The following is a 19,381-nucleotide window of genomic DNA, read 5'->3' on the forward strand; positions in this document are numbered from 1 at the left end:
CAGCCCAAACATTTTTTTTTTTTTAATTGGTTTAGGTACCAATTGATGCCCTACCTCTGCTATAACTCCACCCACATAATTCACAGCAATGCCGACCTCTGACAAACTGCCCCCCCCCCCCCCCAAGCCAAGGGAAGGGGCCTTGCCTATTTTGACAGTTCTGGGCCCCACAATCTCTGATGGCAGCCCTGGACACAACATCCCCTATGTAAACCTAGTCTCTTAAGGTGCGTATCCACTACGCGACCTTACTGAGCGATTACACGATTACGATGCCGTAATCATGCAATTGCTCAGTAATCGCCCGCAAAACGGGCATTTAAATGTAAAAAATTACCATTTATGCACGTGCCCACTGGTCATTTTTGACATCTATCATCGTCCGTACATGCAGGTCAATCTGACGATTACGTCAGGTTGAGCATGTACGGGGATGATGGATGTGCCTACACTGAATGACTGAACGTTCAGTGTAGGCACATCAGACTGTGAAACGACAGCACGATTACAATGTTGTAATCGTGCTCTCGTTTCTCAGTCTATTAGTGTATACGCACTTTTATTCTTCATAAATAGGAGTCGAGCAATATAGGACTGTTAAAGGTAAACATAGAAACATAGAATTTGACAGCAGATAAGAACCTCTTGGCCCATCTAGTCTGCCTTTTAAGATATAAGTGGTCAAACAACCTCTTACCCAAACATGAAATATGGACTACAGTTGGAAAATAAGGGATGGCGCAACAAATAATGTATAAACGAAATATAAATATAACAATCATTTTCCTATAGACAACCATGGCTAGATGAGTTATTAAAAATACCAATAATTTAAAAACACAGTATCACAGGTTAAAAATCAGTTTTAAAAATAAAGCATAAGAGAAAAATTACATTCTCGCTTAACACTGCAGTGCATTTCACAGCACCTGGCTGCTTCCTCAGGCAGTGTTGGATGAATTCACTGCCTGAGGAAGCAGCCAGGTTCTTTTTGAAGTGCACTGCAGTGTTACGTAAGAATTCCTTTTTCCTTTTATGCTTTATATTTAAGCCTGATTTTTAACTTGTGATACTGTGTTTTTAAATTATTTGTTAATTATTTGTATTTATATATAGAACTAGCTGGAGTACCCGGCGTTGCCCGGGATTTTAAGAATGTTTGTTTACATATCATCTTCCAACAAACCTCTACTTAGGCAGGCCTCACGAAAAGTGTGACAAACTTCCCCATCCACAGTTCTAAGGTCTTCAAAGGAAATAGGACCTGTAACGGTGTAAAGAAAACTTTGAAGATAGAAGCATTCAAAATTTGTCGGATGTACAGTGTAAACACGGCCAAGAGCTTCTGTTGTTCTGATACCAGGATGACTGTGTACTTCCTGGTTGCTGGATCGCACTATGAAATGCACAGCATTCAGGGTCTCCACGGTGTATAAAATTCCTGTGTTTGTTCCTACAGTATTATTAACCTCAATAACATTTATTTCCAGTCATTTCCAATCAATTTTGACCACCTCACAATATTATTTTTTTCATCTAGTTAAGGCCAAAAGGTTGCATCCAGCTAGCTGGCTGAGTAAGCTAAGCGACACAGTTGGCTGCACTAACATGTGGCAGTTCAGCTTCCAAGTTCCAACACAGATACAGTGTGTTATACAGTGTGGGTTGGATACACCAATAATGCACTTACTGTGACAGCAGTGTCGGCAGTGCGGGGTGCTGGCGGTGTCCTCAATGCGAGAGTGCCGTCAGTGTTGGCAGTGTGGCAGTGTTGGCAGAGTGGGGGCCCTGGCAGTGTCCTGAGTGCAGGAGTGCTGATAGTGTCGGCTGTGCAGGGATGCCCTCGGTGTGGGAGTAGCGGCAGTGCAGGGTCACTGACGGAGTCCTCAATCCGTGGGGCAGTAGTGCAGGGGTGCTGGCAGTGTCCTTAGTGCAGGGAGCCAGTGGTGTCGGCAAAGCAGAGGTGCCAGCGGTATCCTTATTGCATGTGTGCTGGCAGTGCAGGAGTGCCAGTGGTGTCCTCAGTGTGGAAGTGCCGGCAGTGCTGGGGTTGCTGACGGTGTCCTCAGTACATGGGATGGCAGTGCTGTGGTGCTGGCAGTGTCCTCAGTGAAGGGTACCTGCGATGTCGGCAGTGCGGCGGTGCCAGCGGTGTCCTCAGTGCAGGTTTGCTGACTGTCGGCAGTGCAGGGGTGCTCTCAATGCATGGTGCCGGCAGTATCGACAGAGCGGGGGTACCAGCGGTGTCCTCAGTGCATGTGTGCTGACAGTGTCGGCAGTGCAGGGTGCTGGTGGTGTCCTCAGTGTGGGAGTGGCTGCAGTGTCGGCAGTGTGGGGGTCACTGACGGTGTCCTCAGTACGTGGGGCAGCAGTGCAGGGGTGCCGGCAGTGTCAGCAGTGGTGGTGTCAGCAGCGGGGGATGCTGCCAGTGGGGGTAACGGCAGCGGGGGGGGCGGCGGTGTCAGGCAGCGGGGGATGGCGGGCGCCATCTTCTTTTGCTTCCTGTGTGCACATTAAATGGCCTTAACGCTGATTGGCTGAGAGCCGTGACAGACGGCTCTCTCAGCCAATCAGCGTTAAGCCCGCTCAATACAAAACCTCATGATCCGTCAGCGGGATAACAAGGTTTTGCCGCAGATGAGGGATCTGGGGCAGGCAGGGAGAGCCGAGCTTGGCTCGGATCACCGAAATTCTGGTGTGTTCGGATCTCTGAAAACCGAACCCGCTCATCCCTAATTAATAGTGGTTATAAATTCCTACAAAATTTAAAAAGGTACTGTAAACTCCACGCGAGAGCCATAGTACATGATGTTCAGTGACTTAAATTATATGCTACAGAATAAAACTCCATAATTACTTAGTATGTAGCAAAATGCATGTTATAAAATCGAATTATTGACCTTGCAGATGGCCCAAGAAGACTGGTGTCCAAATCTGCATCTAACAATAAACCAAACAGGACAATGGCCCTCATTCAGAGCCGTACGCTCTGAGCAGAGCGCACGCTCTGAATGAGGGCCGCCCTCCATAAAAATGGAGCGTCCTCCTGGACGCTCGTATAGCTGTGGGTCACCACCCACAGCCTATACGAGCGTGCAGTTTGATGGCCGTGATGGTCCCGACCATCGCGACCATCGAAACTGCGAGCCGGAGCCTGCGGTTGAGGTTTTCAACCGCAAGCCCCGGAGTGATTTTGGCTCTATCAGAGCCAAAATCACTCCCACTGACATCACTAGTGATGTCAGTGGGCCGGCTTCTGACGGGAGGCGTTCCCGTGGGAACGCCCCCATCAGGGAGGCACGCCCCCGGCACGCCCACCAAAGGGGGCGTGCTGTCAATCAACATCGACAGCACGCCCCCTTTGATCAGACACAACGAGCGAAGGACTTTCCTTCGCTCGTCGCGTCTGGCGCATGCGCACGACAGAGCTCCCTCCATCGTGCGCATGCTCAGTGCAGACCATCGACCCACTTGCGAGCGGACAGCCGCTTGCGAGTGGGTCTGAATCAGGGCCAATGCTTTTATTCTTCTTTGGTGTTTTAGGTGTAGAACCATGAGAGATCTTGGCTTGTAAACTGTGGCTTGTAAACTGTGGATTTGTATAGAAAGACAGAAGGAAAAATTTTCGCTTTTATATAGTAGATAGTAGAGATAGAAAAAAAAAAAAAAATTAGATAAGCTAAATCCTTTTCTAATTCCGTGCCTGACCTGTAGAGGGCGAATGCTATGCAAAAATTGTGTGTTTTAATTAATTAAAAATGAACAGTATATAATTTCGATTTAAAACATTTTCAGTTGCCTCTGCCGTGTTTTAATACGCTCGTATGTAAAATTTCATGATCTTGGCTTGTAAACTGTGGATTTGTATAGAAAGACAGAAGGACAGAATGACAGAAGGACAAATTTTCGATTTTATATAGTAGATACTCTGAAAATAGGGCAGTACACAGAGGACCACTAGACACTATCATAATGCAATACACCTTTATTTAAAATATCATTAATAACCTTCCAGAACAGTTATTTACAAAATGTTTCTTATTTTTATGCAGCTATAACAACAGGACAGCCAGATCAAGCTACACAAGGCGAACAACTAGTAAGTGTCTGGATCATTGTGTTAAAACCAAAAAAACAAGTAAAATATTATACAAATCTAATGGCTTGCAAAGGTTTTGTGAAATACTTTGGTGACTGCTGTACTAAGATGCTTATGCGTGGTGAGCAGCTCGCAGCTGCAGTTCTAAAGAAATATATATTGGGGCACATGTATGAAGCTCTGGGAAGTGATAATGTGGAGAGTGATAAAAATAATGTGGATGATAATAGATACCATTTTCTAATGAGAGTGTTGCTGTGCCCATTTTCTTGAAGTCCATCTGCAACTGACGGTACACATTTTTTTATAGCAAATTTGTTTATTATTGGTCCATATGAGTGTTCTATAATATTTAGAAATGGCCATCTCCTAGTTTGGAAGATTCCCGGGTAACGTGACCACAATGAGTCATGTGATTGGGATATAGGGTAGTGAAAGATCAAGTCATCGTCGGTCATTCCCATTATACTAACTTTTCACTGTCAATGATTTCTGTACCATTTGACTGCCTATGGTCAATAGAGCGGGATCACTTTTGACAGTGAGACTGAAGCCCGTATGTCATAACATTGTTTACAATACTCTCTGTCTATTTGGCCAATGCTGTATCAGGTAGTCAAGTAAGATCACATGATCGGAATACGGGCCATTAGAGACTAATGAATATGACTAGAATACGGATTATAAGTAAGTGATTTCTTTTGTATTTTTCATCTGAAACTCCCTTACAATTACTGGGTATTGAGCAAGATTGACTCTATGTAGTTTTATATTGATATTTGAATTGATGGACTTTTTTTTCTATGATGTAAACTAATCAATCACAAGTGCTCCGGTTTTATCAGTTATTGAGTGGGTATTTAAGGATTACTACTGACCCATATAGCCATACTCCTGAGGAAATTATAGCTCAGCGAAACGCGTTGAGGATTTTATTCTGGACTCCTGGGACTCACTAGACATTTGCTGGACCTTATACCTCTCCCTGGAATGATTTGCAGCATTGGAGAACATAAGGTGGACTTTATCTTAATCCATTATTTGCACATTGGATGCTGAAGGACTGCCTTGGGATTAATGGTCCACAAACTGGTTACTTACTGTTGCTTAATATATTAATTTTTGATACAAGGGAGAGAGTCCTAATTCCAGTTTAGAAAATACAGGAGCCAATTTGCTCAATATTCACATTTATATATAAAGAAGTTTTCATCTATAATATTATACTTTTTAATTTGTGAGGAACACTTTATGATATATGGGCCTGATTCAGAGCCGCTCGTAAGCGGCCGCTCGTTCGCTCCAAGCGATGTTTGCCCAACTGCGCATGCGTACGGATCTTAATACGCATGCGCGAACCAGTCAGTGCGGCCGAAAATTGTTTATTCGCTAAATAGCGAATGCCTGCTATTTTGAGTGACAGAATGAGGCATATGTGGGTGGTAACAGGGGAAGGTGCTTGAAAACGGGGAGTGGAGATCCGAACGCAGGCGTGCTTAAAGGTCAAAACGGGCGTTTTAAGGGTGTGCATAATTAATACAGCAGCGTCATTGACCACGTCACTGGGTTATTTTATAGCCAGAACTGCTCGCAAGATTGTGGTAGCAAAAACCAACCACAAGAATAGCGAGCAGTTCATACGCTGGTTGATGTACTCGATTAATCTAATAAATAGCGGACATGACATAGGATGCGAGCGGCCAGGGGGCGTATTTTTTAAAAAAACGACCGCAAGTTTTGTTCGCTCGTTCAGACATAGAGGCGTGAACAGACCGCAAAGAGCGAACGGTTCATTTGAAGAGCCACTCCTATTTTCTGGACGAACGACCGCAAATAGCGTCCGGCTCTGAATCAGGCCCTATGTCTGCACAATGTGTATATCTCTATGTACGATCTCTAGATACTGAATAAATATGTTTTAGCTCTGTTTTAAAACCGTCCATCATTTATGGTTATTTTTAGCGCTGGTATTTTCTTTTTTATTCTTTGTGAACATTGTTGGGACTGACAAACCCATTACCAGCTGCTTAGTGACAGCGCAATCGATTTCATTTACTTTTATTTTTCTAGATTCCATCTGCCAATAATAAATCATTTTAAAAGCATATCGGATAGTATAGGACAGGTCATAGGATGTGTGCAGGGGTGTAAAAAAAGGAGAAAAAGGAGGGGGGTTTTAACCCCCTATTGTTCCTCAGCACACTGAATAGTACCTGCAACAATATATGAAGACTATATGGTCATTGAAATCAGAGATATTAGTTGCATGCATTTGCAAATACATGGGAAGCTGCTATGCCACGTCACGGCTTCTCTGTCTCTAGCAGTCCCTAACACTAAGGGGTTCACATCCGGGGCACAGTGCACCCCGAAAAACGTCCAGCCCTGGACCCCCCCAGGGCATCACACGAAAAATGGAAAAAGAGTGACAGTGCACTGTAAAGTATAGCTGTGTAAGACTAATTAATGTGTGTTGGAAAAAGGGGTTAAAATATATGTGAATTATTACATGAAAAAAAATTATACAAACATAATATGTGATGTAAAAAGCAACTATGTGTATTAAGTGGTGATGCCATGAGGGGGCCCAGCCAGACCAGCCCCGGGGGTCTTACGCCCGAACGCTCACCCCACAGAGAAGCCGTGACGTGGCCTAGCAGCTTCCCATGTATTTGCAAATGCATGCAACTAATATCTCTGATTTCTATGGCCATATAGTCTTCATATATTGTTGCAGGTACTATTCAGTGTGCTGAGGAACAATAGGGGGTTAAAACCCCCCTCCTTTTTCTACTTAGTATGACCCCTCCCATTCATGCACCTGATTAGTGCTGCTAGATTGATTGAGCAGCTGCCATTTTTTGTTTGTGTAATAAAAGGAACCAGGAAGCCCAGGGTTTATCGGTTCTGTTTCTGTGTTTCATGAAATGCTTTATGCGTAGGCATGTGTTAAAAAAAATATATATATATGTGTGTGTGTGTGTATGTATATATATATATATATATAAAAGATGGTTTCAAAAATGAAAAATAGAAGAAACATGCATAATGTTACCTTTTCAGCAGGTGTAATTGGTAATTGATTAATGTATCTTATTTGTCACAGTCTGTTATCAGGGGAAGGAAGCGGTGAGTAGGGATTGCCAGAGTGCCAGGCAGATTCACCAGGATAGTAGGCCGCACACCTGGTTCCAGCTTAAAAAGGTTGAGGCTATACAGGCTATGCGCCAGATAAGGGTGGTATGCATATTGTAGCTAGTTCCAACAGTAGGAGATATGATTGCATGCCTACATGGTGGGTCATGCATGCCCCAGGCCAGTAAAGGGCGTGGTTATGTGCCTGCATTGGTGAATGTGGAGAATGTGAGAGCTTTGTCCAATGCTTCCTTCTCCTTGCCCTGCGATCTGGTTGTTAAGTGCGTTCATTTATATAATGCTGTGACAAATTTCTTTGCCCAAAATTACGTCTCAAATCAGTTATTGGATTGGCAGAACATGTGGACCACCGGTAAGTCGGCCTCTCCATCCTTATTAGTATATGCAAAGAGTTATGGATAAGAATTAATGGTAAGTTCTCCACTTTGCGCTGGTGTGTATCTTATCCTAAATGAAATGACCATGCAGCAGATAAATTAAAATTATATGATAATATTACAGGTACATAACAACTGAATATAGGGGAGGGGGTCATGTCGATCTGAGAGCTTACCCCCTTACAACTACTTGATGCGTGATTTGCTAGGATTTTTCAAAAGTATGAACCCGACTAGTGGGTTCTCAGAAGCTATGTACTGCCCGGTCAGCAGTCATTGGCAGACATAGTTGATTGACATGCACAGAGGGCTATCGTGTACTGAAACAAGAATCTTCAGGATTCCACTATGCCTGGCTTATGCAATGGCCTGTATTTAAGGGTCTATTCATTATCACGTAATTTCTACAAAAGCAGGTGAAAATAAACATTTCACCTGTTTTTGTAGAAAGTAAGTTTTGGAGCCATTCATAAAAAAGGTAAAGCAGGAGATATCACAGATATCTCCTGCTTACCTTTCTCTCATGATGTGACCCGCTGTCCCCATACACTAGTATGAGGACAGAAATTCATCAAGCTCCAAAAATACAATATTTCCAGAGCTTAACTGCGGGACCACTCGCCATCTTCAGATGACGTTTGCTCCCGCAACCCGCTCCTTCCCTATGGGAAGCAGTCCTGGGTTGCGAAGAGGGAACCTTACGGATCCCTCCGCCTCGGTCCAGCTGCTTCCGCCGGACGCCGGGCTTTGTGCGCCTACGTGAACTCCAGTCAGACTCAGCAGTGCTAAGTTTCATGGCTCTCAATGGAGCAGTGAATACGTTCGGGGAGACAGTTGAATTTCGGTTTGTGACAAGTAAGAATGTTAATAGACCCCTTAATATGAGGCTGGTAGAATAGTTCAGAGTGTGTACATTTTTAATTGCTGCCAAACAAAGATAGTTCAAATATACACCATTCTTATTACTACCAAGAAATGTGATATATATAATGTATTTTGATATCCCAAATATTCTCAATGGTAAATTAAATTAGTATCATATTTTAAAGATACTATATACTGTGCATATGTATTTTCAAATTAAACAATGTATACTGTTAAAATATTAATAAATAAGAAAATTAAAATGTATACGTGTGTATATGCACGAAGTTCATGAACTATGATATTTGTGCAAATAAAATTATATATATGTTATATCAGAAATTATTATATATATATTTTTTAAATTATTATGGATCTGTGATATAGTAATACTATGATCCAATTATTATGGATCTGTCGAGCATAAATATGAAAAGTGCAAATGTGTATGAATATGTGTTTGCACAAAACTTATGAACTGTGGTTATATTATATAAATATGATGTATATGTTATATCAGAAATTATTATGTATAATTCAATAACTGTGGATTCATGATATAACCTACACTATAATCCAAATATTATGGATCTGTGATATAGCCAATACTATGGATATAAAAAAGATTACAATATATATATTACACAACACTTTGTGTGTACAAAAAATACTCAGACAAATGTATATAAAAATCTGAGATACATCCAATGCTAAAATCATCCAGCAAAGCCAGATATAGGTAATGCCATTTCAAGACTATTCATCTGTTGTACCAATGACTCAAAGGACCTGATTCAGCATGAATTGCAATTGCAACCGCGTACGCAGATTGAGCGTGCGCGGCAATTGCACTGCGATTACGGACGCGTTGTGGAATCCATCGCAAAATGAGTGACAGGCCGTGAGCATTTGGGGGTGGTGACGGGGCAGTGGTTGCAGAAACGCAGGCGTGCCTGTCTGTTTGAACGCCACTGCATGGGTGTGCATAAATTAGCCACTGCGATTGCCTATTCAGCTTAAGTACTCACTGCGTGCTACAAGACTTGCAAATACTGAAACAGGTCAGAACTGCTGTTATTGTGCGTTGGGGCCGATTTACTCCGATGTATACGCAGGACTGGGAGGTATTACAGATGTGAGAATGCAGTAGTTGGCGTCTGCACATTACATTAGCATATTTTCGCAGATTCATTGCATGCGATTATGCAGCTGCGATCCATGCTGAATCAGGCCCAAAGTACAGTAATTAACTGAACAAAATGCGGGAAGTTATCTAATATACTGCTTTTACATTTATATACAATAAGCAGATATGGACCTCATGCTAATTTATTTAAAATTATATTTGCTTTCTCGTAATGAAAATTTATCCATCCTCATATGTCACTTTTTCCACAGGAAAAAATCTGCCATACGTATCGCTGCTTGGGAGAAGATTGTTATAGAAATGATTCAATGTATGAAGATGCTGATAATATTACATGTTCCTCTTACTGTGAGGTAAATAGCTTAGATACTCTCAATACAGTATGTTGGACATAAGAAAATGGTAACATTTAGACCATATTTTGATATTTTAAAAATTCATAGATAGTGCTTCCTTAATACACCACACATTTCTTTGAGTACTGTGTGATCTATTAAGTCCTCCCATACATACACTGACTCACACTCTGTGATTTCTCACACATACACTGACGCACACTCTGACTCACACTCTGTGACTCCTCACACATACACTGACGCACAGTCTGTGATTTCTCACACATACACTGATGCACACTCTGTGACTTCTCACATATACACTGACGCACATTCTGTGACTTCTGACAAACACACTGACGCACACTCTGGCCCTGATTCAGAGCCGGACGCTCTGACAGAGTGCTCGCTCTGAATCGGGGCGTCTTTTTTGTTTTTATTGGGCGGACTCCTGGCTGCTCGCATTGCTGTGGGTTGCCACCCACAGCTAATACGAGCGGCCAGGATGATGGTCGTGATGGTCAAGACCATCACGACCATCGGGCTTGCGACGAGACCCTTGTGGTAGGGTCTTGTGGCCACAATCCCCAGAGAGATTTCGGCTCAAACAGAGCCAAAAGCTCTCCCACTGACATCACTTGTGATGTCAGTGGGGCCGCCCCCAAATCGTAGGCGTTCTCATGGGAACGCCTCCGTCTGGGCAGCCATCCCCCCGGCCCGCCCACCAAAGGGGGCGTGCTGTCACTCAACAACGACAGCACGCCCCCTTTAGTGCGAGACCAGGAGCGACGGATTGCCCGTCGCTATACGGGTCTCGCGCATGCGCACGATGGAGCCGGCTCCATCGTGCGCATGCGCTCTGGGCCACCATCAACCTGGTTGCGAGTTAATAGTTTTTCCATTAATGGCAGGGAGCCTGCAATGTTTCTTTTCCTCTTCGCTCAGAGGAACAGAGCTTATCCCTGCCCGGCGTCATGCAGCTAAGCCCCAGCCTTCAGTGATTGGCCCGCTGCCCCTCAGCCATCTTGCTAGGACCTGCCCCCTGACTGATAGGCCTGCTGCACCCTCGGCTGTGCTGCTAAGCTCCACCACCTTCAGTGGTAGGCCCGCTGCTTGCCAATTGCCATCTGCAGTGATGTCCATTGATGGGTGCAAGCAGTTGACTGTTCCCTGTCAAAGGCTTCATGCTATTAATGATAATCAGAGATGGTACCATCTTCTCTATCAGCCTCAAGACTCCCACAGCTTCCTACATTCCCGGAAGTATAGGATGGGGCAGGTCTGTACTCCAATTGCAGGAGTGAATGTGTGTGATGTGTAACTCAGTCAATAAGAGCACAGAAAACACTGCTGAGGAGTTCCTTCTCTTGAACAGGAAACTCCTTTAGCATTACAACAGTACATTACTTGAAAGGAGAAATGGGGTGGTCAGCATCCTTCTAATAGAATTTTTTTTTCTTTAAATTAAAACTGATGGCCCTGCTAGTCCAGCCCAAGACAGTAAAAGAGGAACTAGCCCACTCCTTAATGGGCCCCACCCCCAGTGGTAGTGGGCAGAGCCAAAATGCAGGGGCACACCTGATGACTCCCCCTTCTCCTCTGCCAGGCCAGTCCAGCTCTGCTATCTATAACAGTTGAGAAAACAAACTGAATCGTCCCATTGAATCAAATGCAGCACAGCTGCTCGAGTAATAGAAACAAAGGTTAATAAGGTCAGTTATGTTGTCATCAAACAAAACAAGATGACTAGAAACGCATCCTTGTGCAGTGAAGGTGGGGCTTCATGGCACAAAATGAATCATCAAGGCCCTGCTCTCTCCACTAGGAAAAGAAGCAGGAACCAGGAGGGTGGGTACTCTCTCAGGAGTCTGGGAAGCTATGACCGAAGTATGTACAAGACAGCTAAACAATTGCATATGCACAAAATGAGATTCATAACTGGGTCACATGGTTTTTGGTTGCTAAACAGCCTTCTACTTTCATACTTTGATCTTTCCAATCACTACCTTCAATTACCCATCTGTCTATAATTGGCAGTTATGAGTAGTAAACTTTTATCTTCTGCATTCTGCTTCTTGCTATAATACCCAGTTTGTCTGTCATGTAAGGTAAAGAGCTCTGTGTGCCATTTATATATAACATAATTAGTAAATGAATACAAATTAGTAAGCCGCAAATCCACACAATGAATGGAAGTTTACATTTTTATAACATAGTTAATAGAAGACATATCATAAAAAAAAACTAATACAATGTAGCACAAAAACAAAATATATTAAGAAATACATAGGCATTTGTTATTAGAGATACTCTTTTACACAAACAGAATCAGTGATAAAATATTGTTTTTCATGTCATTCCAGATGTACCGTCATAACAATTCCTATTATGAAGTTAGATGTGATGAACACTGCATACATCACTTGTGCAATGAAACAGTGCAAGATGCATGTACCCTACACTGCTGCAACACATCGGGATGCATGAATCTATACAACAGCAATAGTGGTAAGAGAACAGCTCAAGCTCTGTTTGTGTAATATAGCTAGTCAGTTTAGATGGCACTAAAGTAACCACTTAAACTAATCTTACTGAAAACTTTCTATTTCATATAACATAACCCTTACTCTATGCTCTGCTAGATTTAGGGGTCTATTCATTATCCCTTCATTTCTACAAAGTAGGTAAATATAAAAATGTTCAACTACATTTGAAAAAATTGAGTATAGGGGCCATTCATTATAAAGGTAACGCAGGAGGTATCATCTCAGATATGTCTTGCTTACCTTTCAATCCTGATCTGGCCAAAATTCATCAAGCTCCAAAAACAGCTGCAGGTTTCTGATCACCGGCTTCAATGACGTCATTGACCGTGGCTAAACTGTAACCACCGAGTTCTTTCTTCAGTTTGGGGAAAATGTAGTAGCCTGAGGGTGGCCAAATCAGGTGAATAAGGTGGGTGTTCAAGCAGTTGAAATCCACATACTGGATGCCAGTCATGGCCACTAGTGTCTCTGTTATTCTTTGATCTTCCAATATCATGTCATGGATTTTGTCAATGGTTACTTGTGTGGTAACATTGATGGGCCTCCCAGGAGGTGGATAATCTTCAAGGCTCTCCCTTTCTCGTTTCAATTCTGCTGCCCATTTCTTAAGCATGCTGTAAGAAGGAGCAGCCTCCCCTAGGGTCATAACCATGTGCTCATGGATCTCTGTGGGTGTTAAACCCTTTATGACGAGGCAGTGGATGACTTCATGATGGGCAATTACGTCCATTTTTTCAAAATGTGTCATCCTGTCCAATTAAAGTGTTTGTAAAAGAAAAATAATAACAGTTATTAACTTGAAACTTGTTTTGTAATCCGAAAACTTTTTTTTATGTGTTTAGCACATTTCAATGTGCCTTAGGCCACAAACTTTTCAATCACCCCTCGTGTATATATATATATATATATATATATATATACACAGTACACCGTCGTCAGGGTAACTGCTAATACAACAAGTGATCATGACTGTATAGGATACAAGCACTTAGAACAGCATATAAATCAGCATAAGAACACGGACAAACATAATGTTAGAGCAACAAGCAGAAACATAAGGCATATTACCTTCATTATACATAATAGCATTATAATGCTAAAGCATCACAAATAAGTGATGTAAAAAAGACATCAGAAAATAAAAATGAGAAATAAAAATAATCAAAAAGCACCAAAAAAGAAGCTAATCCACACACATAAATAATAGCTTGCACATCTAATAGCAGATTAATAAAACCGATCATCTGAAAGCTAAGACAGCTTTATCATAACAAATAGAAGCATATTGACCAGTAATCAGTTGTACTTTATTAAAAACAATGTAATCCCAAATTCTCATTTAATCCTTTGGGTACTAGTTTCTCTAATCTGAAAATCCAAAGTGATTCACAGTGCAGGAGTCTCAGAGATCTAACTGATTTGGGGATATGATCTATAATAATGTATTTAATGGCTGATAGATTATGTCTCTCTCAAAGGAAATACCGTGCCACCGGGTGATCACTACTACCTGTGCTAATGGTGGCCCTATGGCCGACCGATAGAGCACCATATGTTCTGTCAGGGTGCTATCCCCTTTTCCTACATATGCAAAGCTGCATGGGCAGGTGATGAGATACACAATAAATTTTGCAGTACATGTCAGTATGTGTCTCGTAAAAAAAATTGTTCCACTATGTGGATGACAACAACTATTAGCAGCAGTCATATAGTGACAAGTGAGACAATTTAGACACTTGTAACAGCCATTTTTAGGTCTTAGAAAATGTGTAGCTATTACATCATCCCACCCAGTGATGTCTCTCTTCATCACCCAATCTCTAACATTTCGGCCCCTAGTAGAGCATGGCATTATCCTGGTTTTTGCAACCTCAGGTCTGGATCCAACCCAACTATTGGTCAAAATATTTTAGTGGACTGTCTAATACTGTAGGTATTAAATTGACTCACTCATGGCATCCTGGCGCCTTCGCTAGTTTTTTTATCATTACCAGAGGACAAAAGTTGGAAATCATTGCATTTATATGAGTCTCAGCTACATTCTCATCGCTACAAATCCTGTGTGCTTGTAGAAACTGAGAAAAAGGCAGACCAATTTCTGTGGTTTCAGATAAAAACTGTTACAATGTAGAATAGTGTTCCTGTCTGTGGGTTTATTATACAAAGATGTAACAACCTACTCAAACTTACTTTTCCGTCCAGAAAATTTACACTTTGTTGGTCAAAACAACAAGTAAATTTCACTGGAATATCAGACGCATTATGCTTCTCCATAAAATCAGCAAACTGGTCATCTAATCCAAATGAGAAATATGTTGTCTATGTATCTGGCATAGAAAATAATCTTGCCAGGCACAAAGACATCACTGAAAAACATATACTGCTCAGTCAGAAACATATACACATTGGCGTACGTTGGGGCCACATTAGACCCCATCGCACAGCCAACGAGTTGTAAATATTGTTTGCCATTGAAAAGGAAAAAATTGTGAGTCAAGACCTCCAGAAGATCATGGCCCTCATTCAGACCCACTCGCGAGCGGCTGTCCGCTCGCAAGTGGGTCGATGGTCTGCACTGCGCATGCGCACGATGGAGGGAGCTCCGTCGTGCGCATGCGCGAGACGCGACGAGTGAAGGACTTTCCTTCGCTCGGAGTGTCTCATCAAAGGGGGCGTGCTGTCGATGTTGACTGACAGCACGCCCCCTTTGGTGGGCGTGCCGGGGGCGTGCCTGCCAGACGGAGGCGTTCCCAAGGGAAAGCCTACCGTCTGAAGCCGGCCCCACTGACATCACTAGTGATGTCAGTGGGAGTGATTTTGGCTCTGATAGAGCCAAAATCACTCCTGGCCTTGCGGTTGAAAAACTCAACCGCAGGCTTTTGCTCGCAGTTTCGATGGTCGCGATGGTCAAGACCATCGCGACCATCATCCTGCACGCTCGTATATGCTGTGGGTGGTGACCCACAGCTATACGAGCGTCCAGGAGGACGCTCCATATTAATGGAGGTGGGCCCTGATTCAGAGCGAGCGCTCTGGTCAGAGCGTCCGGCTCTGAATCAGGGCCTATGTACCAAGTCATTACTTTCAGTAATTAATTTACTAACAGTCATTAAACCTTCAGCATTGGGTATGACTGTGTACAAACTATTTATGTCTACACTGCACACTAAGCTCCCATCAGGTATATTCTGCAGACCATGGATCTTATTTAGAAAGGACATGGTATCAAACAAAAACTTGGGATGCTCAACTATGCAGGGTTGAAGTATCGCATCTAGATACACCGACCCCCTGGACGAAATAATCAGACGACCCAGGGGATTGTCCAATCGCTTGTGTATCTTGGGTAGGGTGTACATAAGTGGTATCACTGGAAATTCAGGAACCAGAGCATTACCAAGATCTTGCGAAATCTCCCCAGCATCAACAGCCAGTGTAACACTTTCCTGCAATTGCTTACGGAATACTTCTGTGGGGTCACAATTAAACAACTTGTGAACAGACACATCAGAGATCTCTGAGACTCCTGCAATGTGAATCACATGGATTTTCAGATTAGATACGCTGGCACCCAGAGGATTAAACAAGAATTTGGGATTACATTGTTTTTTATAAGGTACAACTGATTATTTGTCAATATGCTTCTATTTTTTATGATAAAGCTGTCTTAGCTTTCAGATGATTGGTGTAATTCATCTGCTATTAGATGTGCAATCTATTATTTATGTGTGTGGATTAGTTTCTTTTTTGCTGCTTTTTGATTATTTTTAGTTTTCATTTTTATTTTCTGATGTCTTTTTTACAATACGTATTGGTGATGCTTTAGCATTATAATGCTATTATGTATAATGAAGGTAATATTCGTTATGTTAGTCAGCGGTATTCTGCTTGTTGCTCTAACATTATGTGCAGTCCATGTTCTTATGCTGTTATATATACTGATTTATATGCTGTTCTAAATGCTTGTATCCTATACAGTCATGATCAATTGTTATTGTTGTATTAGCGGTTACCTTGACGACTGGAGCATGGAGATGACATCCGTGTTGGGCGCCTCTCTTCTGGACTCCATGGGCCAGTAAGTACTCTATACCTGTAAATTTTTTACCCTGAAGATGGAGCAATAAAGTGTACCAAAATGTTGGCATACTTGGTTTCTTATTTGACCTGAGAGCCGCTGTCTCTGGACTTGTATTTTGGGCTCTCTTTGTGGAGTCCTAACAGAGGGCACCGGGGACCATACTATGTGAGTACTTGGAGTGCCGCCCTACTGGACATATAATAATATATATATATATATATATATATATAATACACAAATATATTAGAGATGAGAGGTTCCATTTTGGCTCGGTTCAGTGTGGATGTGGAAGCAGAGTCTTAGTGGCTATCCAGTCTCACGTATTTTGGATAGCCAATAACATAAAACTGAACTTGCGCTAATTTGGCGAAATAACCAAGTAGAACCAAAACACTCATCTCTAATATATATTATGTGTCTGGGGCTTAGGACCCCATGCCGCCTTAATCCAGCTGTGGTCCGTGGCTGCAAGAGGAATCCAATCAGGTTGCAAAAAGAACCCAATCAGGTCCCACCACCCTTGTTCGGCTCCTTCCAATGGATACCTGGATACTTTGTGCGCATGCGCACAGTGTTAGAAGAAATGGGAGCTACGACCTTTCTGTGAAAACTTCCCTTCGCTCCGCGGTCCAGTTAACTTCATGGTTTAATTTGGAGACCAGAGCATTGGAAAACCTCCATTTTGAAGTTGTTGTATACCAAGATGTTTGATTTATGGGAGTCTTATTGTATTTAAACACCTCCACATATTTTTTTCTATGTTAATGTAATTTGGTGGGTGGGCCTTTTATTCCCGGATGATATACTCTATTTAACTATTTTATGTTTCTGTAATTTGTTTTATGTTTTGTGAAAAAGTAAATATGTATGTAATGTAAATGTATAAATGTGATATTTGTAGTTCTATAATAAAAAATGTTTGAAAAAAAAAAAGAAATGGGAGCTGGCCGGAGATATAATGCTCCATAGACATAGAGTGGTTTACCCCATTTGAAGATGGTGTAAACCAGAGAGGCCAAACTCCGAAAAACGGATAGCACTGATATATAAAATTATGAGGAAATTGCAGTGTCTACATAATTTTATGAAAAAGTCCCTTGATAAACAGGGCCCTAATTCTTTTACCTGAAAGAACAGACACATACTACTGTAGTTAAGCACTGCAGTGGATTGATAACTACACAAAATATAAACGTTTGCTCCAGATACACTCAATGTTTCACACTGCAGCACTAAGGGTGCCGAGAAGGGTTGGGTAGCGTGTACTACTTACCTGAGCCTGGGCTGGTTGGAGCGGCCCGGGTCAGTGACTGCACCCACTGCACGGGCCACTACTGCTGTTGCCGCATCTGATTAGCAGCGCAGCGGCACATCGAGCAGTGAGAGAGAGGAGACTGCTGCTGCAGCTGTCTCCTTTCATTGCTCGATGTGCCGCTGCTGCTGCGCTGCTATACAGACGTGGCCACAGCAGTACTAGGCAGAGAGGAGAAGTGTCCCCCCTCTAACTGCCCTCCCCCACTACAGTAGCCCACCTGCGCTTACTATTTTTTTTTTTGTCAGTTTTTTGGGAGGAGGGTTTGTGCTGTCCTGTTTTGTGCTGTCCTGACTCGTGGTTGCCCTGAGTGTGCTCCTGCTTACTAGTCCCTGGAGGGGACATAGAATGCAGGCGCACACTCTAGGTGCTAAGAAGAATAATAGAAAAAATAATCCTGATAAACTCTACAATTAACATGGAGTATAAGTGAGGTTCTTAGTACATGTTTGGACAAAAATGTTTGCCCATCCACCTCACCAAGGTGAACCCCATAATATGGGTCCCTAACACCCCTAATACTAACACATTACATAAAATGTATCCAGGACTTACCTGTAATAGTGCCCATTCTAATATGTAGACAGAAATGCAGGAATCTGCCCTTATGATTAAAAACACCTGAGAGCAGATGGGTGGGGTGCAAATTCCAAATAGAGGAAGTCTCAAGCTTCAAGTGCACAAAATATACACAAATATAGTAGTAAGGGGGGCTTGGACTGCACACCCTAATTTTAAACATAATAGGAGGTGCTGCCATGCTGAGACTGGTAGTACAATGCAAGGGACATAGAATGCAGGCACATGCAGTAATAGTACATATTCACAGTTTATGGTCATCATAAAGTATCTGTATTTCTCACATAAAACAAAGGTTCTGCTTGTAAAGCTGTTGACTGTCATAAACACATACTGTATATAAGACTAATGTGCTTACAACATTTAGGGGGGGATGGGATAGGTACAAAATTATGAAAGTGATGATTTTTCTTCGATTTTGACTACATATTTAAATCTGACATTTTTTAAAAGGCAAAACCATGGCTGAAATGTAACCACTTTCACAAACTTCTACCATTGCATTCCCCTAAAGTGTCCATCATAGTTTCATCTTACATTTATGTGTCTTATATTTAATAATTATAGATAACACAACTATGGCTAACACAACAGCAATGCCACTGACTACACCTGCTGCTGTACCTACAACCACAGCTACTACTACATCTACGACAACAATAACATATAGCGTAAGTATTAAACAAAGAGTATAAATTGTGTCATCTCCTTTATGTGATTGAGTAATAATCATTAGTGAAATCTGAATGAACCCTATGAAAAAATGGCTGCATTTTAACTTTCCGTTACTAATTCCCTGCACTCATGGACATTTAGTGAAACATAACAAATAAATTACAGTTACCTTGTGGTGGCTCAAGGGAACTCAAATATAGTTTGACTCAA

At 42.2% G+C, this 19,381-nt stretch overlaps 1 protein-coding gene across 1 annotated transcript in view; it reads left to right on the top strand.

Annotated features, from left to right (window-relative positions):
- LOC148542922 (uncharacterized) overlaps nt 1-19,381 on the top strand; it is a 122,608-nt gene that overhangs the window by 84,998 nt on the left and 18,229 nt on the right. Inside the window, exons 5-8 of the mRNA XM_088462297.1 lie at nt 4,053-4,099; nt 9,895-9,996; nt 12,342-12,486; nt 19,064-19,167. Of these exons, the coding sequence (XP_088318423.1) occupies nt 4,053-4,099; nt 9,895-9,996; nt 12,342-12,486; nt 19,064-19,167 (398 nt within the window). The remainder of the gene's footprint in view (nt 1-4,052; nt 4,100-9,894; nt 9,997-12,341; nt 12,487-19,063; nt 19,168-19,381) is intronic.

Source organism: Taudactylus pleione, unplaced genomic scaffold (assembly GCF_031769625.1).
Source record: "Taudactylus pleione unplaced genomic scaffold, aTauple2 ptg000007l, whole genome shotgun sequence".
NCBI lineage: Eukaryota > Metazoa > Chordata > Amphibia > Anura > Myobatrachidae > Taudactylus > Taudactylus pleione.